Raw genomic sequence first — 20788 nt, forward strand, 5'->3', positions numbered from 1 at the left:
CGGACACTGAGCGTCACCGACTGCCTCACGGAACTGGCTGGCTCGCCATAACTAAGCAATCGAATGACCTCCACCATGACCGCCTTTGAGGCTTCACGACTACAACTCTCCAATCTCCAATCTTTCAAGGTCCTCTCACCGTTTCTTTCTCTTTTCCTTTGTTCCAACTGTTTCTGCGCCTCTACTTCCCTCCTTCCCACCCTAAATACTCTACAAGCAATCGCCACTCTACCATGAATAGCGATTCCGGGGTTCAGTTTATCGCTCGGCGAAGAAAGGTCGGTATTCCTCATTCCCCTCTCGATGCGGGGTTTTCTTATATCCGTGCCCTGTTCCCAACACCCTTGACTTTAGCCGCAAGTTTGCTGAGATCTTTGTGTTGCAGCGACCCCGTCAAGAACCCTCAACAACCCACTCAACTTCAACACCTGGCCCTACCCTCCCTCCACTAGCCATGCCTCCAGCCCGCTACGCTGGCGATGGCCTCGATTTCCGTCGGCCCGCAACGGGGCCTTCTGTACCGCCAGAAGAAGATTCGGAGGTTATTGATTTAACGAATGAACCGGATTCTCCAGAGCTTCCCAGGCGGCAAATTCCTGAAAGCAGAAGGCGACAACCTCGGCCGCCTCGATTTGGACGAGATATAATGGCAGACGTCGTCAACTTAGAAGACGAGGAAGAGGAGCAGGAGCCAGATCCTCCAAGTAGCCCGGAAGTTCAGTTTATCTCTTCAACTGTACGGCCGCCACGGCCGCCGCCACCACCACCACCAAGGACGCAAAGTCTCACGGCCTCTAATTTTTGGCGCCTCCTACCGTTACCGCAGATGTTCAGATCTACAAATGACCCCCGCTATCGGCGAGAAGTTCCATGGAGGGCAGCATCACATCTCTCGCGCGGGGACTTAGAAACACTGTGGATCGGGGAGGATGCTGGTGGACCGATGGACCTAACCATCAACCTGGATAATGCGGAATGGGAATTACTGGGATTACCACCAGATATAGACAGACCTGAACGGGAGCGGCCAGGAATCTCGTATAAAGCCCCGAGCCCGGCGCCAGAAGGCTTCACAAGGAGTCTCGCCGAGGATGATGTCGCTACTTGCCCTAACTGTGATGAAGAGCTTGGAACAGGCAATGACACTAAACAACAAATATGGGTGGCGAAACAATGTGGACATGTTCGTATTCACACCCTGCCTCAAGTTGGTTGATGTCTAACACACGACAGGTTTATTGCGGAGAATGTGCTACTAATCGTTCTCTAACTCGGGCGAAAAAAGCAAACGCAAAGACAAGGCCATTCGCAAAATGTCAAGTTGCCGATTGTGGGAAGCCTGTTAGCGCTCCTAAAGCAATGTTTCAAGTATATTTATGATGGCTCCAGGTGGGCTGTATGTTTTTCGGCTGCATGGCCTGGTGTTGGGTTTGGCATTTTCTCTCATTGTTTCGATACCCTCATTGTATTTATTTTTCGGACATATCGTTCTCGTTACAGCGGGAATAGAACTTTTGGTTATTAGTTCCTTATATCAACCTTTACTCAAAGGAGAATAATAGAAGCGTATGCTCAGAGACCTTTGGTCTAAGAATCTGTTTCAAACGGTATATGCACAAATATAATACAGACTGGTCACCAACCATGGAGAATGTTCAGGATATAATAACAGAATCCCTTGAAAAATGCAGAGTAACACCGATGCTAAAAACCAACAGAAGTCCCGACTCAAACCGACCGGAGGTCTCCATGGTAGGGAGACCAGATGCCACGCACACTGTCGTTGATACTTGTAACGGGCTTCTTGGTGCGCTTCAACTTCTCGCCACTGGCCTGCTTCAACAGATTGGCCTTCTGGAAGACTTGTTCAGGTTCGAGGTTCCGCACACAAATCGCCTTCTCACGTCCGTTGATATAGTGACCCTTGATAATGGGGTGCTTGTGAGGTCGTGGTGAAACTCGGATCTCGATCTGAGGGTTTTCTTTCGCGAAAGCCGGGAGGGAGTGTTTCAAGAACGCCCTATCATTATCAGTATCAGAAAACATAATTTCCAGTATAAAAGCACAGGGGTCAACATACAGCATTCCTCGAGAACTGCCCGCCCAGTCGCAGTAGTGGAAATCAAGGCGCTTGCACTGCAGGATGAAGGCGCCCACGCCGTTCTGTGGAGGGTTTTAGTGAGTGAGCCCTACGGCGGACAAATATGTAGGAAGTGGCGATTTCACGTACCCTAGCAGCAGCTACTGTTCGAATTCCTTTTACCGGCATCGTTGCGGTTTCTGTTGATAGTGGTCTCGTTGACTTCGACGCCAGCAATTGAATGGGCACTTTTTCACGAGGTGATCATCCGATGTCATTGGCTCGCGGCAACTCCGCCTAACGCGCCAAGCGGTTAACTAAGCCAAAGTATCCAAACGGGGAACGCGAAATTCGGGAACAATTGAGCTACGCAAAAGGTGCTCGACTCACAAAGCTTCCTCTTGCCTCTTTATCTCGGTCGTTAAACCACTCATCTACAAATTCGACTGAGATAAACCTGGGGCAAAATGACGGACAAGCTTCCCCCTCCGCTGCTGGCGCTCTTCCAGCCTCGCCCACCGCTACGTTGGGTCACTCCCATTGACCGCGCCCCCGAAGACGTCAAGAAGAGCAAAATCTCAGGCATCGCACAATTCCTTCCCGACGCGAAAAAGGCTGCAGAGGAGACCGAATACAACCCAGCTGAAACCTGGTTGCAGCGCAAATGGCGCCAAAAGACGGAGAAGAAGGAGCGGTTGAATAAGCATTTGACCGAAGGCCTCGAGTCTTGTATGATTGTCCGATGATGTCGGGTTCGATTAACCTCTGCTAACGATTTGCATAGTTGACCCCAACAATGATGGGCAAGCGCGCGGCGATCCATTCAAAACTCTTTTCGTTTCTCGGTTAAGCTATGAAGTGACCGACCAAGATCTCGAGCGAGAGTTCGGACGATTCGGTCCTATCGAAAGAGTACCGGCACTACGGATACGTTTTGAAATTAGCAAAAGCTGACTGTCTTTAGATTCGCATTGTTAAAGATACCGTTACGCCTAAAGGTTCGAAGAAGCCACACCGAGGGTACGCATTTATCGTTTATGAACGCGAAAAAGACATGAAAGGTACTATTAATACGTGATTCCGTCGTTTGTCATATTTCATACTAATATAGATCTTCTTTTCGTCGAATTCAGCGGCCTACAAGGAAACAGATGGCATCAGAATCAGAGACCGACGTGTCTTGGTGGATGTTGAACGTGGTCGGACCGTGAAAGGATGGAAGCCTCGTAGGTTCGGTGGTGGTCTTGGGGGGCGTGGTTACACCAAGGCACTGCCTTCACGACCTATTGGCCCAGGAGGTTTTGGCCCACCTTCTGGACCCGGTGGTTATGGCGGAGGTTTCCGAGGTGGCTACGGCGGGCGAGGAGGTTTCAAAGGAGGATTCCGAAACGATCGTGGATTCGGACCCCGCGGAGGCGTTGGATACCAAGGAGGCCGGGGCGGATTCGGTGGGCAGGCGCCACCAAATGCTCCATCGGGACCAGGAGGTGGCCGAAGTGGAGGATTTGGAGGTCGTGACCGCGAAGGGCGCGGTGGCACAGGTAGCAATCGTGAGCCCATCCGGCCAAGGGACAGCTATGGAGATCGAGACAGGCGAGACCGTGATCGTGATGACCGCCGTGACCGTGATAGGGACAGCTATCGTTACCGCGACCGTGACCGCGAGCGCGACCGCTACGGAGGTAGGGAGGACCAAGGACGAAAGAGGTATCATGAAGATGATTCATACGATGATCCTCGTGCTAAGCGGCGTTACTAAAAGCGTCCCGCTTATCCCAGGGATTTCCATTAACATTGCACGCTATGATGGTTTGTTGGTGGGTATTTCTGGTTGACAGTCTTTCTTTGCTCTTATCGCCCACCCCAACATTGCACTGGGTAAGACAACGCAAGGCCAATGCCAACACCAGCAGCTACCTCGGACCCGCCTACTTACAACAGTCGAAAAAAAAACACCATCAGGCTCACAATCAAATGGGTGCAAAGTATTTGTTTATTACCACGCGGGGAACTTATTTCATTAGCTCTGTTTCCAAGGATCCGTTGCTTTCCCGGAGGTTGGAGGTTCTCATCGGAAGAAAACTCATGGTTTGAACGTCGCCCTCGTCGACCCTGTGCTTTTCTCCAGCCCTCGATTGCACTTTCTATTTCTCCCTCCTGTCTTGTCCTTTCACCTGTTATGGCCCATCTGCACCGCTGGCCTTTGGGGTAAGTATGTACTTTAGTGAATATTTTCTTTAGGTGGAACTGTTTGGGGGATATTTGCATTTCAGGTAAGAAGATAAGGTAAGGTTTCTCATCAGCGATAACCTATGCCAGAGATCTTCGTACGATTGTAAAGCACGGGAATAGTTCTTTTTTTTTAATGAGCCTCAAATGACAAATTATTTAGTTTTTGTAGACTGTTAAACGGTACAATTGTTCTCTACTTTTTCCCAGCGCGAAGGTATGAACAGACGAAATTCTTTGTTTAGTATTCTATATATCCGTCATACGCTCGTGAAGTTGCGTCGAATCTGAGACTCGAGAGTGATAGTGGTGGTGAATAAAGGGAAAGAAACGCCTATCCTAACTCCATGAGATGCCCAAGGGGATTCCGTGAAAAGGAAGAAAACGAAAACCACTTTTGAGAAACCCAACAATTTACTCCACATCCATACCACCCTCGTCCTTCGTCAGGATGTCAACTTTGCCGGTTTCCCGAGTCCAATGAGCTTTCACGTCAACCTTGAATTCCGACGTCTCAACCCCAAACATCTTCAGCAGTGTCGTTTGTCGGGAATCCAGAACATCTCCCTCCTTGCAAATAGGGAATCCGTCTTGCCCGTCCGTCAACTCAAGCATAACCTTGCCCTTGATAAGACGGGTAGGAACACCCAGTTTGCGCAGCTCAGGCTCAATCGTATGGCTGATGGGCTCGTCTTCTGAAATAGGGATCTCGCCAGCACGGGAGTAGACAAGACCGGCAGGGATAGAGAAAGATCGGGTGGCTTCTGTTCCGGCACGGGCGAAGTCCATAGGCCGGAAAGACTCGAAGTAATCGGTAACGGAAGTGGGGTCTCGAGAGGTGAAAAGGAGACCGACAGCGCCAGTCAGGTAGGGAGTGAGGAGGTGGAGGTTCTCAGCGGCCTCGGTTTCGGGATTATGACCGAGGGCGACGGCCATGACCTTCGTCTTGCCGAAAAATAGGCTGTGTTTGGTCAGTTATATGTTAATTAGGCCTGTGTGATAGGAAAAGCTGCGCAGCGGGGATTTGAATATCAAATGGGTGCACTGACCGACTGTCACCGAATTCTGTGCGCACATCCTTCAGATACGTGTTTCGCATATTGTCGACAGAGAAAACGAAAAGGTGATCATATTTCTCGACGGATTCGCGAATATTAGCGTACAGTCGTCTGGTCTGTTCCTTGTGGGACTTTTTGGCGGTCTTGGACTCGTGGATGATCTTGGAACGCTTGGAACGAGGCATGGTGAAAAATCGACAATTGGCAATAATATACACCTGATGTCAAAGGCTGTCGTTGAGACTCGGGGTAAGCGAGTTGGGTTATATACAAGTGCGGAGAATATTGTTGAATCGCAGTGGAATTATTTTTTTCTTCGCTGATAACGCCGGATTAATGTTGGTGCGGGGCCTTATCCGACTCACCCAAAGGGGAAATGAGCTGATGGCCCGCGGCCTCATCCTCGGATTATCATGTTCTTTTACACGGTTGATCTCTAATTTCATCATGCTGCATGCCATTTCACCGAAATCAAATTTGCCATAACACCCATATATTCTAGTTAAGTTGTCGTGGGTGCCTGACGATGCTTGATTTCATGGACTACATCCAACTCGCGTTCGCGGAGCGGACGCAATGGAACCGCGATAATTCGTACTCGTCGCTCACAGCGACCACACAGTGTGAGTAGCTCGCTCTCAGGCATTTACATATGTGTTGGTAAAGGATTTTGCATTGACTGTTTGTGTAGCCCTCTTGGACTTCACAACCCCCGAGCGTGCCCGGGTTCACCTTTCCTCTCTGTCAACCCCCAACTTCGCGACAAGTTATACACTGGGTACCGTCGGATTGATCGAAGGCTCCGTATCATACCTATACAGCAACATATCCTTTGACAACCTGCCAAGCAAAAGCGCTTTAATACCTCTTCGTAATCTCGCCCCAGGCTATCGACAAGTGCATGCGCCTATCGCCCCCCCTGTTGACTCGTGGAATTGGGACTCTATACTAGATGGAATTAAGAGTGGAAGCAATGGCTACGGACAAGGCCCGGATGGACAGAAGGCAACATTGCTCCATGCAACGTTGCACTTGCCACCACCGACAACCCTGAACGCGCTTTTCCTGCGACGCATCTCCCCAACGATGCAGCTCTCACTTGCTGTGTCCTCGACACGCGGTCCTCCATTATCAAAGTCCGCACCACAGGCTACGCTCCTGACCCAGTTGTCTCATGACACCGGAAAATACAGCAATGAGTATTTATTCAGTACGGATAATTCACTCTTCGGCTGGCGCGGACTCTGGAACTTTGGCCCCGATCCCCGGTTTCACAATGACATCCAACGGTTATCACTGCTATCTGCCGGCGCAGAGGCCTATTATTCCCCAGTATCATCGCTAATAGGCATGTCCACGGGTCTAAGGTTCAGCACTTTGCCAGCTGCTTCCAATCCACAGTCGTCGTCATTGATACCCAGCCCTAGTGCTCCCATATCAACTTTTCCATATACTTTAACACTCACGCTAACTCCCTTGACGGGATCCCTCTCAACCTCATACTCATTACGCGCCTCTCCCAATCTGTCATTTAGCTCTCGGTTCGGTTTCAATGTTTACAGTTGGGAAAGCGAGATGGTAGCGGGATTTGAACTATGGCGACAATCGAAAAAGCCCAAGTTGGCCGCGGGAAGCGATGGCGACGATCTTGAATGGGCCCGCAGGAAGGTCCGTGTCTGGGATCCCTCAGCTTTTCCCCTGGCACCCCCTGAACCTGAAATCCCACGACCAAACCATGAAGATGAGTCTCAAGAGTCCGTGCTTAAGCTACGAGTCGACCAATCCTGGAATGTTCGTCTTCTCTGGGAAGGTCGGGTGAAGGAGCTTTTGGTCAGCGCCGGTGTCGGGCTCGGCCCGAGTTCCTTCTCACCATCGTCATATGCAAATCCCCCGGGTACAGCCGGGGCTCAAGGCAGCGGTGGGGGCTCACCGGCCTCATACTGGAGGGGCGTGGGGGTTTCGGTATCATATTCTTCATGAGGGATTTCTTCGGATCTATGTACTTGAATGAACACTGTCTAGATGTATATAGTTTATCAGATTTTATGAGACAATAGACACCATGAATCTGCGTTATTGCGAGACGGATATCGTATATTTCTTTTTTTATTTCAATGTTGTAGAGATATATGCAAAACTCCTCTGTGTAGGTCGAGGCTACATAAATTTAATAGATGCCGTTGCGATACCACAACATGGCATCGAAGAGGCGATTACGCTTGAAAATCATGGCGAGCGTGGAGTTTTGCCCTTTTTATATTCGCGTGTTGAATTTTAGCACAAAGGCTTACAGGCGAGCATTGACGATATCAACGACTAAGATGTGGGTTAGTGATAAATGCATTCAGGTAACAACAAGGACGAAAGGCAGGGAAGGCATACAGGCAGGCTTAAGACTGGCGCCACCGACCAGGAATCCATCGACATCGGCCTCCTTGGAGAGCTCCTGGCAGTTCTTCTCACTCACCGAGCCACCGTAAATGATACGGGTGTTCTCGGCAGCCTCGGCGGAGATGGCGTCGCTGAGCCACTTGCGGATGGCAGCGTGAACTTCCTGGGCTTGCTGGGTGGTAGCAACCTTGCCAGTTCCAATAGCCCTATATATCTGTCAGTCCACTAATGTTCAACAAAAAGAAAATGCGACTAAGTTTAGCTCATGATGTGCCTTACCAGACAGGCTCGTAGGCAATGACGACCTTCTTCCACTGCTCCTGGGAAAGCTCCTTGGCGGCGGCGTTAAGCTGACGGGTGACGACCTCGATGGTCTTGTTGGCCTCACGCTCCTGTAGAGGTCGTTAATACGCACAAACAACTCAATTGGGAGGAAATCTTGATCAAGGTGGGGTAATTAAGATCAAGGAAAATGGAAAAAGGGAGCTTTACCTCGAGCGTCTCACCAATACAGAAAATCACGCTGAGACCACCGTCAATGGCAGCCTTGGTCTTACGGGCAATGAACTAAATTTCTTAGCATTCAGGTTGGTGTCATTGGGGGTAACAGTGCGCGTACCTCATCGCTCTCCTTGAGGATAACGCGACGCTCGCTGTGTCCAAGAATGGTCCAGTTGATTTTGGCTTCAGTGAGCTGCTGAACACTGATCTCTCCGGTGAAAGCACCATTGGGCTTGTCGAAGACGTTCTGAGCAGAGACACCGATCTTCTCGTCGGCAATCTCGCGGGCGAGGAGGAGGTAGAGAGCGGGAGGGGAGATAACGACCTCGGCGGATGAATCCAGAGAGGCCTTGTTGAGGTTCTGAATGATGGCGGTAGTGCTCTCAGCATTACCGTTCCTGTAATTGGAATCGACGGAAACAATGGTTAGCCACGGGGCCTTGAGGCAGGAGTATATGGCGGCCACGAGGGTGCGAGGCATTGCGGGGTAGTAAGGACATACATCTTGAAGTTACCACCGACGAAGAATTGGCGAGGCATTTTGTATGATAGATGGAATGGTTTCGAGAGTTGGGAAAGGGAAAAAGATGTTTTGTAGTGAGTTGGAAGCTGGAAGAGGGAAGTTTGAAGCAGGGCGAGGGATGACGAAAATAAACGGGAGCAGCGGGAGTGCACTAACCCGGTGACTTAATGGAGGGGCAGCCTTATCGATAGGGAACTCGGGGTGAAGTCATTCAAGCGGGCTGCCGACCCAGTCCTGTGAGTTGGCCCTGCGTCACTACCTGAACTACCACAATTTCGAGCATTTCTTGGGCACACTGGCCCTATTTTAGTACAGGAATTGATTGAAATATGATGGTATTAACAAAGAAAAACAGTTATTTCAGGTCCCCATTGCATTCCACGGCCAAACAGACCATGCCGATGAAATACCCGAAAGAAGACAAGAAAACGAACCGGGCAATAAGTTTTCAGGATACGCGAAACGATGGCTAATAGTAATTCAGGGCCCTCAGTGGATAATGACGGGCATATGCGGGCATGGGATCTCGCAGAGACCTTGAACGATACATATAACCCATATCATCCATCCGATCGTTGCGAAACGTATTCTTGAGTCTCTGCTCCTGGTACTCGATGAAGTTCTCGCGCTGTGCCAGCTCTGCCTGCCAATTATCCAAAACCCGGCTTCGGCTCTCATTCTGGGGTTGTCCTCGGTACTGGTTCATCATAAGTACATCAAGTTCATCGGAGCTCGGCTCTTGGTGGATTATCCTGGGCTGTACACCCCATTGCCGACCTCTGCCATGAGTCCTGGCCACGTTCCTTGCACTATGCACTCCTTCCGCTGGGATCAAGTCGATATCGGCATCTTCTCGATATCTCCTGTTCCCACGATCTGCAACCCGTCGGGGTTGCTTCCGATAGTGTGTGCGGTAACGATGATGGGACTGTGATGGAGAACGGGCGCCACGATGAACGCCTCCTCGCGATAGTAGGCGAGCCTTGTTTGACTTGACTTCTCGGCTAGAGAACTCTTCCTCCGAGTCGTCGTCGTAGTATTCAAGCGTCGGGTTCTCGTCTCCGCTGCTAGTGCTGTCGTACACGAGGTCCGGCTCTGATCCAAAAAGCGGTTTTGGAGACTTAATACGCTTTCCTTTAGCGTTCATCCGATGATCCACGTGAAATTCGGGCTGATGACGGTGGGTTGTATTCTGATGGGGCATCTCGTTCCTATTATTCTGGACGCGTGGATCGACCTTGACTCTCCGTGCATCATCCTCTTGGTCATCGGGTCTAGTATGCGCCACAAACGGCTGACTTATCGGGTTGTGCACCGCCGGCCTAGGATTCGGTGGATGTGGCAGCGGAGGATGTGGTAGGGAGTCTCTTGTAACATCTTGTGTCCAATTGCCGTGGTCCGAATGCTGTGGGCCTGGAATCGGGGTTCGTACAGCCATAGGGTTCTGTGTGGCCATCGGGTGTTGTGCGGCCATCGGGCTCTGTGCGGCCATTGGATTCAACGCTGCCATAGGGTTCTGTGGTGGCAGGCGGAAAGCAGCAGGGCCTGGTTGATGAGATTGTGCAAGCCCATGTTGCATTCCAGGCATTTGGGATGGCATTGGCGTTGGGGAAATGTTTGGCTCACTTCGTGGATCAGCGTATGGTCCATTTCCGACGATAGGTCTATGCTGGTTCTGGGGTGAGGGACGTTGAGCCTGGCCAGGCATCTGGTCTCTGAAATCTCGGGGTTCGCCAGAAAATGATCGGTTTGTCCGTTTTCCCACGAGTATGATGCTCATTGAAGTCGTTTCGTAATCACGACGGAAGCTTTTTCCCTTGACGTCCCGGGTCTCCTCTTTTACATAGGCACAGCTCCATTGGAATTGAGGGTTGCTTTGTTGGAGATCCTCGATTACGCGATCCACATGGGGCCGCTTGATAGTAGTTAGGCTCTGGTATTGATCTGCGGTCGACATTTTCCTAGCCCTCTTTCGTATGAGGTCGGCAAGGTCACCCTGCCCCAGGTTTATCTTGGCTTTGTCGACTTTCCTCCAGGAGTATGGATGGCCCGGAGCTGGCTGGGCCTTGAAGAATGTGTAGCCAACATACCATGTCGCCGCATCTTCGTCGATATCAGTGCTAGCAATGGAGTCCCTTGACGACCTTCTTTCATTTCTTGGGCTAAACCTCTCTTGTTGAATGCGGAGTTGGTTCATCTGATTCGCTAGCTGATCATGGTTCACAGGGCTATGCGGGGTGTTGAACAAGACATGAGGTCTCTCGCCCGGGTGAGTTGGAGCGTGATGTGGATGGGGCATAGGGGTATTCATGTTGGTGATCATCATTCCCCAAGGGCCTTAGGTAAAAGGGCAATATGTGGAAGAGGCTGTGATCTAATGTGATAAAGGAACCAGGAAAGCTGATTTGAAAGGAATGAATAGACTAGGGAATTACAATCCAACAAGTTCAAACGAGGCGACGAGGGCTTTGAAATACCTCAACTATCCCTACACAAATTAAACACGCATTCTCTTTTCTTAAAGGGGGGGTCAGCGGACGCTCAATGGGCTCAGAATGCAACCGTTCAAAACCCCTGTCCTAGGAAATCTTCTATTGGCCAATGGGGGTTCTGTCGTGGCACACTTGATATCAGTGCCCTTGTACACCATGAGCGCCCGATATCCCGTCAGAAGACTGCTTCTCGGGCGGAATGCGGGGATAATTTCATGTAGAAGTTCAGGCGAATCAGCAAGAGAAACTCTATCACTGGGGAACAGCTAGAGTGACAAAGTGAGGCTGTGAACCCGGGCACAGAAAGGTGAGGCATCTAGCATGGATGGAAATCCAACTTGGCAATGTACGCCCCTTCGGTTCTGCGTCAGCCGCAAGTCTCATATTGATTGAGGTGCGTCAAGGCGGAAACCTTGAGTGGAGGTGAGCCTTGCTTTAACTGAGGCTCTTTTGCTTGGTTGTGAGATGACACAGAAAGCCACTCGCGTTGCTTTGCTTCCATGGAGGTTAACCGGTTACCTCTTCTTCCCGAGCTGTCGGGTATAAATTCCGGTTTGAGGCAGCAATGCATAGCTCACAGGATTGTAAGCGGCTCAACAACCTGCTTGTTGATGGCATCCTGTGAGAAGCTCTCTGACAGAGTATATGCAGCCAAGAGAAGGAGACCAATGCCGTTGCTTCGAGATTTGCTCCAGCCCCAACTCCAAGCTGCTTCGTCCGTGTTTTAGCTTCGGGCTGTGCCCACTGCCCAACTGCCAATTACCGATGACTCTGTGAGTCAGAGTGCGAACACCTTGGAACTAATTGTAATTGTTTGTATTAATCTTTGCATGCATGGGAGCCGCAAGCCCATTAATTGCGAAGTTGCTTGCAATGATTGCTCCACAGCCCGAAGCTCCCTCTGCGATATGCGGGGTCTTCATTCATTAACTGCACATTGGCTGGGACATGCAATGCTTACCTGATAATAAAGTGATCCCTCTTTAACGGGCGCTAGACGCTCACCCTCCCTTTCGTTTCACTAGCCCGGGCAAATTGGAAACCGGGCACAGATAAGGCTCTTACTATGAGTGGCTTACTCCACGGCTGTTTGCAGGTGCCCCACGGTCACAAAAGAAGAGAAACGTACGTACTACTTTATATTTTTATGTACTTGCTTCCGCTAGTAGTGCCTCTAGAGCGGTCGCATAATCGCCCTTCGGTGTGGTTATCCCGGTCTGGTGGTCAGAGTTGAAATTCCTGAAGGCTGCTAGATTTTGCTTATTCGTTCTTTCATGGCTGCCTGATGTCCTGCGACCCGCCAAAGAAAAGTGCTCTGATCCTGAGCAGACATTCCAAACAATGCCCAGTAAAAGTGCGTGGGGGTCGCGAGTTGCATCATATCACACGCGAAGAATTCTCACTTGAGACCTTAGAGCCTCATTTACAAGGATGCAAGTGCCTCGACAGCGGATAGGTCCGCGAGTTAAGATTATGGAAGGTAGAGATTGGCTAGAACAGGAATCTAAGTAGCCATGGCCAAGTTCGTGATATCAATAGTTTCGTCATATCAAGTTTGTTCCGTTAACAACGTCGTGGGTAGATCGTGGTTGACACAGGTTAGGGCTCATCCCTTACCAAATAAAATTGATGTCGAAAATACGGTGTAGAGACTTGAGGGAGAATAGGTCGTGGTTATCGTCTGAGGCTGTCGAGCCTTGCTTGTAGGTCGTCATCATCATTTGCAGGGCCGCCACCGCCGCCGCCGCCGCCGCCGCCAGCACCAACCGCTTGAGCCACCCGCGTTTCGTTGACCGACTCTTTCTGTATCCCCGAGGGCGTCTCACCCAGCTGTTCAGATGATGCGTCAGTATAACCAGTGCCTACATCACTAGCCGAAAGAGGATACTAACCGCCTGGTTGAGATCTACACCGATCTCGTCCAAAACTTCTTTGACAATGTCTTCGCCTTCCTCTTCTTCTCCCTCCATCCCTGTTGCTTCGTCAATCGCATCATCCATCATCTCCTGCCGTTGATCCATTATGTCGTTCTCTCGCTCGAATTCTGTCGCAATCCGCTGCAGCGCGGGGAGATTCATTTGTCGATTCATGCTTCCCAATAGCATAGTCGCACCCTTCATGGACTGCATCATTTGTTCATTGCTCCTAACGGTCTATACCATGTATACGTAAGCTCTGTGCCAAGCGCATATATTTGGGGGAGCGTCGTACCTGAATGCGAAGAGAAATAGCCTGTAGTTGTGTTCGCATCTGATAGAACTTTTGGATATATCTATGCATCAAAAATATTATTAGCGACTTGCTTGCAGGTCAACATGGGCCAGAGTTCCAAGCGACATACCTCCGTGTCCGTACCAGGTCTTTCGCCTGGATCTTGCAGGCGCCGACTTGTCCGTTCTTCGCACTCTTCTTGATATCCTGTATGAGCTTCTTCTCCTGATTCTCCAGCTTGGTCCGCTCCCTATCCAGTTCACGCTGTGTCCTATCAAGAGCCCGCTGATGTTTGCGAAGACGCTCTGCGGGCGTCATACGCTTTCCGAATGCCCATTCGACGATCTTAGGTAAATGTTAGCAGTGGACCTGTCGATAGAGGTATCGCAGACACTCACATTCATCTTAACAGAAAGGCAAATATGAAGAGAAAGGGGAAAGAAACGGTGGAGGGTTTAGTGCGGCACAAGAAACACAGGCCTTTGGCGAGCTGCGGTGACATCAGGCTTCCAGACTTGTAACGGCGAAACGGCGATACGCCACGGGTGGATTCTTGAGGCAGTCACATGGCGGCCACCATCCCCTTTTGGGACGTAATTTTTACCCGCGCCGAGAGAACTCACATCACCTTATCCTCGCCACGCATTCATCCTCACGCAAACCCTATGCACAACACACGTCTATCACCATGAGTCAGGAATATTTCCCCGGAAAAGCTGGCTCCGCTGCCGGTGAGGGGTCATCGAGACACGCACCCGATGAAAGGCCAGAGGCGAGCCCGTTCGTCCCCGGGCTCCCGCCCTCTTATATGACCGTTGGGAATGGTTCGACCTCGGAAAGTGCTACGGCATTGATGAATACACTGAATACGGACTCAGGGTATGGTGGCAGTATAGCCGATGGAGACTCTAGTGCTGGATGGAGATCTGAGATGTTGGCGGATAGGCCGACCCCTGCGCATACTCCTACACAACCTGGAGAATGGAATCCCGCCGCCGAGCACGAGAAGCAGGTTGTTGCCAGTCATGTCCACCAGTTGCTATAGTATGTCTTTTCCTGGGGCTGGTAAAATCTTGTTGGGTTATCCGGAATGCTAATGACGAGTATAGTAACTCGAACCGAACGAAGCTTGCGCGCGCCATTTCCCGGACAATTGAGACGTTGAGAGAATTGCAGGACATGAACCGACAATGGCCCGCGCACTATCCCGCCGCGCAGAGTGTCCCAGACTCTCCCCCGCGGAGGCCTTCTTTAAACCAAACACAATCGTCTTTCGGGAGCTCGGGCGCAGAACAGGGTGATTTGACGCGGCCTGGAAGTTTGAAACGTGCCGCTACCATGCCCACGAATGAAGAGCTTGCAGAATCGAGTGCTACAGCGGAACGCCGGGCTCCGCCAGAGCCAAGATTGATGAGCCCACAAATTGCGCAAGAATTTTCGATCCTGAAGTTGGACTTGAAGTTAGGAGCTTTGTCACAAGCTGAATTGGTACACTCTCTCGAAAAGTCGTCCATTGCATCATTGTTGGATGGCAAAATCAGTCAGAGCGTAAAGCATTTACTCTCGCTACGGGACAGAATCGAGGACATTTCGAGTAAGGTCTTAATTACTGGAGACTTGAACGCTGGAAAGTCCACATTCTGTAACGCTCTGTTACGTCGCAAGGTGCTACCCGAAGACCAGCAACCTTGCACTAGCATTTTCTGTGAGGTCCTGGATGCTCGGGAGAACGGTGGACTCGAGGAAGTGCATGCCGTGCATAAGAATCAACAATACAACCGCAATGATGAGACTACCTACGACGTTTACGCGCTGAATGAACTCGAGAATATCGTCATCGACAACTCAAAGTATATGCAGTGCAAGGTTTATGTGAAGGACGTACGAACCATCGATGAGTCTTTGCTCAACAATGGAGTGGTGGACATTGCTTTGATCGATGCCCCTGGGTTAAACTCGGACTCCTTGAAGACTACTGCTGTCTTTGCTCGCCAGGAGGAAATTGATGTGGTGGTATTTGTAGTTTCGGCTGCCAACCATTTCACCCTCTCCGCCCAGGACTTCATTTGGAACGCAGCACACGAAAAGGCTTATATGTTTATGGTTGTCAACGGTTTCGATCAAATCCGTGACAAGCAGCGATGCGAGCGAATGATTCTGGACCAAATTAAAAAGCTAAGCCCCCGCACCTATAAGGAGTCTGCTGAACTTGTCCACTTTGTGTCGAGTAATGCTATTCCTGTTGCGCCGCAGGGCCCTGTCGAAGGTCCCGGCGGTGGAGGAGGTGGTGGAGGTGGAGGCTCTGATCCCAATGGAAATGACTGGCCGAATGGTGATGATGATGACGACGACAAGCCCGGTGACAAAGGAAAGGGTAAAGGGAAGGAGAAGGAAAAGATCCAAGATTTCGAGAATCTGGAGAGTTCGTTGCGTCGATTTGTTCTGGAGAAACGATCTCGCTCAAAGTTGGCCCCTGCGCGGACCTATCTTCTCAACCTTCTTGCAGACATCAATTCTTTAGCCTCCGTCAATCGCGATGTGGCGGATAATGAGCTCCACAATGTCTTGCAGGAATTGGCAGATCTGGAACCTGCATATGAAACTGGAAAAAAGAAGAAGGTCGAACTGCAGGAAGAAGTCGATAAATGCATTGACGATTCGTGCGAGGATGTGTACAAGCATACTCGGACAACCTTGACGTCTGCAATCACCAATGTGTCTGAGGCCAACTTGGGTGTTGAGTACCCCGGAATCTTCTCTGCATTCCAATATGCTGAAGATCTGAAATTGGCCATGTTAGATCATATTTCTGCTTCAGTGACTGGATGCGAGGATTACGCTCGTACAAAGACGGCCCAGGGAGTAGGGTTTATTCAAAACCTTGGCCTGTTACATATTGGTGAAGACAAGTTTACTGCAACCACTTTCCGCGCCGATCTAATGTTCCGCCGTGGACGTCGTCATGCCTTTGCTCGACAGGTGGACACGGAAATAGAGCTACTGGATTTCTTCGACGTCTCTACACTTTGGGAGCGGCAAGAGAAGCTTGCCGGAACAGGCGTGGCCATGACAGCCGTGACTGTTCTGGGTGGTAGGGCGTTTGGTGGTATTAGCTGGGTTGATAGCATGTTTAGCGCTGTTAAATTCCTCGGGCCAAACAATATGCGACGTCTTCTCGTGCCTGGTGTTGTCGCTGCTGGTAAGATTCTCTGTTGTGATGCATTATTTTTTGCGGTTAACTAACTCGCCCCTCAGCTCTTATCACTACGGCATATATGCTCTCTGCAATTCCTGCCACACTTCCTCCTCGGCTTTCACGGAAAATTGCCGCGACACTTTCAGAGATGGATTACGTCCATTCCAACTCTACTCGGATATCGTCTGAAGTGCGCCGTATTCTTCGCGTACCCGCCGGCAACCTGCACAGCTCCCTGGCCCAGGATGTCGAAGATCTAGGGCGACGTAAGCAAGAAGTCAGCAAAACGAAGCAGGAAAGTGAAGTGGCCAGCAAATACTTCGCTAACCTGTTCCGCGATACCACTGACAACAGAAATTCCGTCGAGAACATTGATCTCGACGGCCCGCTACCTGGTGGACTCGGCGCCTATGACGCATAGTGCCTGCTGATCGTCCATGTACAAAATTACGAACCTTCACGATGTATCTCTTACTGCTGTTCTGTCATATCTCAATGTTGCAAAATATCCCCATCGTGTTCAACTTGCATTCCTTTCACTACTCCCTTCCTCTTTTTTCCTTCTATTTTTGAAACCATTCCCCTCCAACTTGGGAAACTTTAGATTATCTCTTTGTCCATATACTACATCGGCGCCTTCGCTTCTGATAGCCCGAAATAATTGAACCGTAAATTCATATGAATCTCATTCAGTGTAAATCAGTGTTTCCCAACCAACTCTTAAACTCCCTATAAAATTCTTGCATTTGGAAGTAACCCTCTCATGCCATGCTCAGTACGTACTGCTGTACCTGTGTCTATTTGCCCATTCTATTGATGAAAGGGGGTTCAATTCATCTCCGTCGCTCTTTTCCCTCTAAATGCCTTGCTCTATGCTGAGCTGAGAATGATTTTTTTCCAGCCGGGAGACATGCGTAGGCCCTTAAGCCTCATTACCTTGCTCCCCAAACCCTACTGCAAAGTAACCCTATACCCGGTTGAATACTGACTTCACTGTACACCCACGCCATGTTTTCTTTATTTTTTGCCAAGATATTGAATATTTACTAATTTCATCACATTTTATCGAAGGCAGCATATCTAAGATTCGCCATGGCTTCTCAAGCCTTCATGCAATAGGGTAGCCTTTCAAAACGCCATCCACATGCGATGCAACACGCAACTAATAAAATATGAAATAAACCAACAGAAAATTCAATCATCAAAAGAAACGTGCAAATTAGAGGATATAGCAATGTCAAAAATCGTCATCTTCCACAATTGTAGTCTTGTTCGCATTCCGCGTTCTCCGTCCAGTCCCCCACCCAGTCGCTTCCAGATCCTGAACTTCCCCAATGACCAAATCTTGCTTCTTCGCTGGCTTCTTCACAATCTTACCGGCATGTCGAAGAAATTTTTCCCTCATCTCTACAGCATCAGGATCCTCGTAATTCAACTGTGTCATTGGCGGAGTCTCATCTTCTGCGCCTTCAGCACCCCGTTGAAGTTCATTGTCGCGGTACTCAAAGTCGAACCGGCCACTGTTTCCAAGCGAAGGAATACCGCCATCCGTATGTATACTCTCAATCGCACTCCCACATCCATCTTCATTGAGTGTGTCGATGGAGCTTGCCCGGGAGAATGTCTTTTGCTGCTCAGCCGCGCGAGCTGAGGAGTTCGACTGGGCACGCCCGAGGAGCGGCCTTGGTCGCCTTGAGCGCATTCTGTCATGGTCTCCAGTTGACTCGGAGTTTGAACGCGATGTCGCCGTTCGTGCGTTTTTCAGGATACCCCCTACCGCAATGTCGAAGGCGAACTTTGTGGAAGAGTCTGTTTCTGACGGTTGGCCCTCGTATTTGCGTTTTGTTGGTGGGGATTTCACCCTGTTTTCGTCGGCTTTGGGTGGAGGCTCCGTTGGAGGTTTTTGTTGTTCTGAGTCTTGCTTATGCGTAAGTTTGCTTGGGGCCACCTTGTGAGGGCTTTCGTGGATGGTTTGTCTTGTTTCCTTTTCCTTTGCGGTCTGTTCGGAGTGCCGGCCGGCTTCTGTGCGAGAGCCATTTCGCGTTTCTAGATCTTTGCTGCCTTGTGTCGATTGTTTTCGAACAATATATCGCTCGAAAGGTTGTTTCGTCTCTTGACGGATCGAGCTCCACAGCCAATCAACAGTCACCGCTGGGACTCCCCATTCATGAGTATGGCGTAGTTTCTCGAGGTTCGAGGATGCTGGCCCGTTGCATATGAGCACAGATGCTGTGGGCTTTAGATACTCATTATATGTGGCGCCAACTAAAGTGACAAGCTTCGATAAATGTAGAAGGTCGATGCGTGAGAATCCAGTGGAGCATATGTTCATGCCCGCTAGCCCTTTGACAGGGAATGAAGGTATTGGTGTGTTTGCAATATGGGATTCAGGAGGAACCAAGGTTTTTGAATCGAGGCACCTTTCTAGCCACATATCGGTAACAACTTCACACTCAAAGGCTAGATCATCGGTGGATGGAGCACTAGAACGTGGAGTCTTGTAAGGGACAATGATATAAAGGCCATGGCCCTTCTTTGGTATATCTGGTCGAGAGAAGTCGCCGAGGGAGCCTACCAACTGGGCACCATTGAATGACAGATGGTTCCGCAATACATTACTTTGTTTTGAGGAGAAGCCATGGATTAAGAAGAAGCACCCATCCAAGAACCCATTTCGGCGATCGATGGCTGGTTCTCCAGCTAGTTCGCGGGGCTGCGAAAGGGCACCCGTGGTTTCGCTGGCGAAGGACTTGGCTATCTGGACTGCAGAAGAATCCTTTTGTTTCCGCTCATTTGGTTCTTGCTTTTGCCTCGGTGGCTTTGGCTCTGCAGTTTCAAAGCCCATGCCAACGATATCACCCCAGATGTTTTCATTTTGATCCCCAAGTTTGGCACTTGCTATCCTGCGCAGCTTTCGTGGCCGGGGCCCTAATGAGCTTTCTGTATCTGACTCTTTCTTCTTAGGAGCGGGTAAAGAGCGATTCCAGGCTCCAGAACCCTGCTTTTCCGGTGGTAATAAAGGGTGGTATAAAGTCTCCTCAAGAATCATTCCACGCTCTATGCTGTCGGTGAACCATTTAAAGGTGACCACCTTGACATTCCATTGTGTCGCGAATTTGTACTTCTCACCTTCTGCAGTTCTCGCAATAAGGTGCGTCATTGTTTTCGTTAGGTCTCGGCTGAAGTGGCCACCATGGAATTGGACCTGTGTACGAATGTGATTTCGCATTTCCACTATTAAAGAAACTGTGTCAGTATTGTCCCAGCCTAATAACCACGTCGCCTACTTACTGTCGCCAAAGCCCGTTGTGCAGATCGCGGTACCGGCGAAAGTTGGCAGCTTATATTTCTCTTGGAGATCACGTATGTTGGTATCCCCACCCTTCATCCACGACTGACGCACTGCCTCTACCCATTCTGGTTGAAGCACAACCACGTCTGGCCGCTCGCGTGCGACGTACTTGTATTTCGGGGTGCTAGTGTCGCCGACTAGCAAATGGGTAACTTCGGATGTGAGGTCATAGTTATGGCCCGCGCCCATCTGACCTGCAATTGTGACCAACTCAGTCTAGATGCGATTCGTTCTATCAGCATCGTACTACTACCGCAGTCACCTCTTAATGGGCAAGTTAATAACTCACCCGCTGTTCCGGAAGAATGGATGTGAAACAGAGAACTACCCCTGCAAGAGGGAGCTCCTTGTCTACTAAATCAGCAAGGCTTCTGTAAAAAATGCGCAAAGTATACTGACTCGAGGCAGCTTTCCCTGCCATGCTTCATGATTGACCGTCAATCGGAGGCTTATCGAGGCCGATCCAACTCGAGAACCAGCGCAGGTTGCGCGTCCAAATAATGTATTATCGCGTTGGTCTCATGTATTCAGAAATGTCCCGGGCTGTCCTAGTCTAGAAAACAACGAGAATGCCGTATTCCTAACAATTCTTCGCAAATTGACAGAGAACCCCGTCAAGTTTTGTTGGTTTCCCCACGGAGCAGCACCGCGGAAATGAAGCCCTTATCACGGTCACGTGTAATAGCGGCGCGTATCTTGATATCCTTGTACGCGCTTTTCGGGACGCGGAGCCTTCAAATGGACCACCAGTTAAT

The 20788-nt window shown here is 50.1% G+C and overlaps 11 protein-coding genes across 11 annotated transcripts; 5 read left to right on the forward strand and 6 right to left on the reverse strand.

Annotated features, from left to right (window-relative positions):
* Positions 1-233: 233 nt before the first annotated feature.
* ASPVEDRAFT_48200 (putative RING finger domain protein) lies at positions 234-1380 on the forward strand (the record flags this gene model as incomplete). Its single annotated transcript, XM_040813964.1, has 3 exons — positions 234-278; positions 386-1183; positions 1234-1380. The coding sequence occupies 3 exons, from the start codon at positions 234-236 to the stop codon at positions 1378-1380; spliced, it is 990 nt and encodes a 329-aa protein (XP_040661675.1).
* Positions 1381-1728: 348 nt separating this feature from the next.
* ASPVEDRAFT_77688 (mitochondrial 54S ribosomal protein mL43) lies at positions 1729-2269 on the reverse strand (the record flags this gene model as incomplete). The annotated part of the gene is made up of 3 exons (XM_040816432.1): positions 1729-2020; positions 2081-2163; positions 2231-2269. The coding sequence occupies 3 exons, from the start codon at positions 2267-2269 to the stop codon at positions 1729-1731; spliced, it is 414 nt and encodes a 137-aa protein (XP_040661676.1).
* Positions 2270-2444: 175 nt separating this feature from the next.
* On the forward strand, positions 2445-4033 carry ASPVEDRAFT_35227 (U1 small nuclear ribonucleoprotein 70 kDa). Its single transcript, XM_040810950.1, has 4 exons — positions 2445-2809; positions 2865-2992; positions 3045-3141; positions 3214-4033. Exons 1-4 carry the CDS (start codon positions 2548-2550, stop codon positions 3837-3839), a joined length of 1113 nt encoding a protein of 370 aa, XP_040661677.1. The 5' UTR covers positions 2445-2547; the 3' UTR covers positions 3840-4033.
* On the forward strand, positions 3927-4559 carry ASPVEDRAFT_208993 (uncharacterized protein). The gene is made up of 2 exons (XM_040809447.1): positions 3927-4353; positions 4400-4559. Exon 1 carries the CDS (start codon positions 3978-3980, stop codon positions 4290-4292), a length of 315 nt encoding a protein of 104 aa, XP_040661678.1. The 5' UTR covers positions 3927-3977; the 3' UTR covers positions 4293-4353; positions 4400-4559.
* Positions 4435-5645, reverse strand: ASPVEDRAFT_35228 (ribosome assembly factor MRT4). Its single transcript, XM_040810951.1, has 2 exons — positions 5359-5645; positions 4435-5270 (listed from the first exon to the last, which is right to left on the reverse strand). The coding sequence occupies exons 1-2, from the start codon at positions 5550-5552 to the stop codon at positions 4724-4726; spliced, it is 741 nt and encodes a 246-aa protein (XP_040661679.1). The 5' UTR covers positions 5553-5645; the 3' UTR covers positions 4435-4723.
* Positions 5646-5893: 248 nt separating this feature from the next.
* Positions 5894-7347, forward strand: ASPVEDRAFT_48204 (mitochondrial distribution and morphology protein 10; the record flags this gene model as incomplete). Its single annotated transcript, XM_040813965.1, has 2 exons — positions 5894-5990; positions 6059-7347. The coding sequence occupies 2 exons, from the start codon at positions 5894-5896 to the stop codon at positions 7345-7347; spliced, it is 1386 nt and encodes a 461-aa protein (XP_040661680.1).
* A 153-nt stretch (positions 7348-7500) lies between these two features.
* On the reverse strand, positions 7501-9025 carry ASPVEDRAFT_209141 (triose-phosphate isomerase TPI1). The gene is made up of 6 exons (XM_040809448.1): positions 8762-9025; positions 8378-8657; positions 8251-8325; positions 8038-8150; positions 7750-7964; positions 7501-7683 (listed from the first exon to the last, which is right to left on the reverse strand). The coding sequence occupies exons 1-6, from the start codon at positions 8797-8799 to the stop codon at positions 7655-7657; spliced, it is 750 nt and encodes a 249-aa protein (XP_040661681.1). The 5' UTR covers positions 8800-9025; the 3' UTR covers positions 7501-7654.
* A 226-nt stretch (positions 9026-9251) lies between these two features.
* ASPVEDRAFT_121406 (uncharacterized protein) lies at positions 9252-11093 on the reverse strand (the record flags this gene model as incomplete). The annotated part of the gene is made up of 2 exons (XM_040805882.1): positions 9252-10149; positions 10285-11093. The coding sequence occupies 2 exons, from the start codon at positions 11091-11093 to the stop codon at positions 9252-9254; spliced, it is 1707 nt and encodes a 568-aa protein (XP_040661682.1).
* Positions 11094-12948: 1855 nt separating this feature from the next.
* On the reverse strand, positions 12949-13889 carry ASPVEDRAFT_77694 (ESCRT-III subunit protein DID4; the record flags this gene model as incomplete). The annotated part of the gene is made up of 5 exons (XM_040816433.1): positions 12949-13104; positions 13167-13427; positions 13486-13546; positions 13616-13830; positions 13884-13889. 5 exons carry the CDS (start codon positions 13887-13889, stop codon positions 12949-12951), a joined length of 699 nt encoding a protein of 232 aa, XP_040661683.1.
* A 230-nt stretch (positions 13890-14119) lies between these two features.
* ASPVEDRAFT_58006 (mitofusin) lies at positions 14120-17387 on the forward strand. Its single transcript, XM_040815399.1, has 3 exons — positions 14120-14529; positions 14595-16684; positions 16741-17387. Exons 1-3 carry the CDS (start codon positions 14174-14176, stop codon positions 17100-17102), a joined length of 2808 nt encoding a protein of 935 aa, XP_040661684.1. The 5' UTR covers positions 14120-14173; the 3' UTR covers positions 17103-17387.
* A 531-nt stretch (positions 17388-17918) lies between these two features.
* On the reverse strand, positions 17919-20454 carry ASPVEDRAFT_77696 (BRCT domain protein; the record flags this gene model as incomplete). The annotated part of the gene is made up of 4 exons (XM_040816434.1): positions 17919-19915; positions 19973-20249; positions 20323-20384; positions 20433-20454. The coding sequence occupies 4 exons, from the start codon at positions 20452-20454 to the stop codon at positions 17919-17921; spliced, it is 2358 nt and encodes a 785-aa protein (XP_040661685.1).
* Between the last annotated feature and the right edge of the window lie 334 nt (positions 20455-20788).

The sequence above is a fragment of the Aspergillus versicolor genome (genome assembly GCF_001890125.1).
Source record: "Aspergillus versicolor CBS 583.65 unplaced genomic scaffold ASPVEscaffold_1, whole genome shotgun sequence".
NCBI lineage: Eukaryota > Fungi > Ascomycota > Eurotiomycetes > Eurotiales > Aspergillaceae > Aspergillus > Aspergillus versicolor.

What these genes read in the sequence shown, in the direction of transcription:
- ASPVEDRAFT_35227 (XM_040810950.1), top strand. Translation starts at nt 2,548, where the DNA reads ATGACGGACAAGCTTCCCCCTCCGCTGCTGGCGCTCTTCCAGCCTCGC. An exon ending in GACCGAAGGCCTCGAGTCTT is followed by an intron (nt 2,810 to 2,864) that starts GTATGATTGTCC and finishes CGATTTGCATAG; the next exon opens with TTGACCCCAACAATGATGGG. An exon ending in GATTCGGTCCTATCGAAAGA is followed by an intron (nt 2,993 to 3,044) that starts GTACCGGCACTA and finishes GACTGTCTTTAG; the next exon opens with ATTCGCATTGTTAAAGATAC.
- ASPVEDRAFT_208993 (XM_040809447.1), top strand. Translation starts at nt 3,978, where the DNA reads ATGCCAACACCAGCAGCTACCTCGGACCCGCCTACTTACAACAGTCGA.
- ASPVEDRAFT_35228 (XM_040810951.1), bottom strand. Translation starts at nt 5,552, where the DNA reads ATGCCTCGTTCCAAGCGTTCCAAGATCATCCACGAGTCCAAGACCGCC. An exon ending in ACAGAATTCGGTGACAGTCG is followed by an intron (nt 5,271 to 5,358) that starts GTCAGTGCACCC and finishes GACCAAACACAG; the next exon opens with CCTATTTTTCGGCAAGACGA.
- ASPVEDRAFT_209141 (XM_040809448.1), bottom strand. Translation starts at nt 8,799, where the DNA reads ATGCCTCGCCAATTCTTCGTCGGTGGTAACTTCAAGAT. An exon ending in GTCGGTGGTAACTTCAAGAT is followed by an intron (nt 8,658 to 8,761) that starts GTATGTCCTTAC and finishes TTCCAATTACAG; the next exon opens with GAACGGTAATGCTGAGAGCA. An exon ending in ATTGCCTACGAGCCTGTCTG is followed by an intron (nt 7,965 to 8,037) that starts GTAAGGCACATC and finishes ACAGATATATAG; the next exon opens with GGCTATTGGAACTGGCAAGG.
- ASPVEDRAFT_58006 (XM_040815399.1), top strand. Translation starts at nt 14,174, where the DNA reads ATGAGTCAGGAATATTTCCCCGGAAAAGCTGGCTCCGCTGCCGGTGAG. An exon ending in CATGTCCACCAGTTGCTATA is followed by an intron (nt 14,530 to 14,594) that starts GTATGTCTTTTC and finishes TGACGAGTATAG; the next exon opens with TAACTCGAACCGAACGAAGC. An exon ending in GCCTGGTGTTGTCGCTGCTG is followed by an intron (nt 16,685 to 16,740) that starts GTAAGATTCTCT and finishes CTCGCCCCTCAG; the next exon opens with CTCTTATCACTACGGCATAT.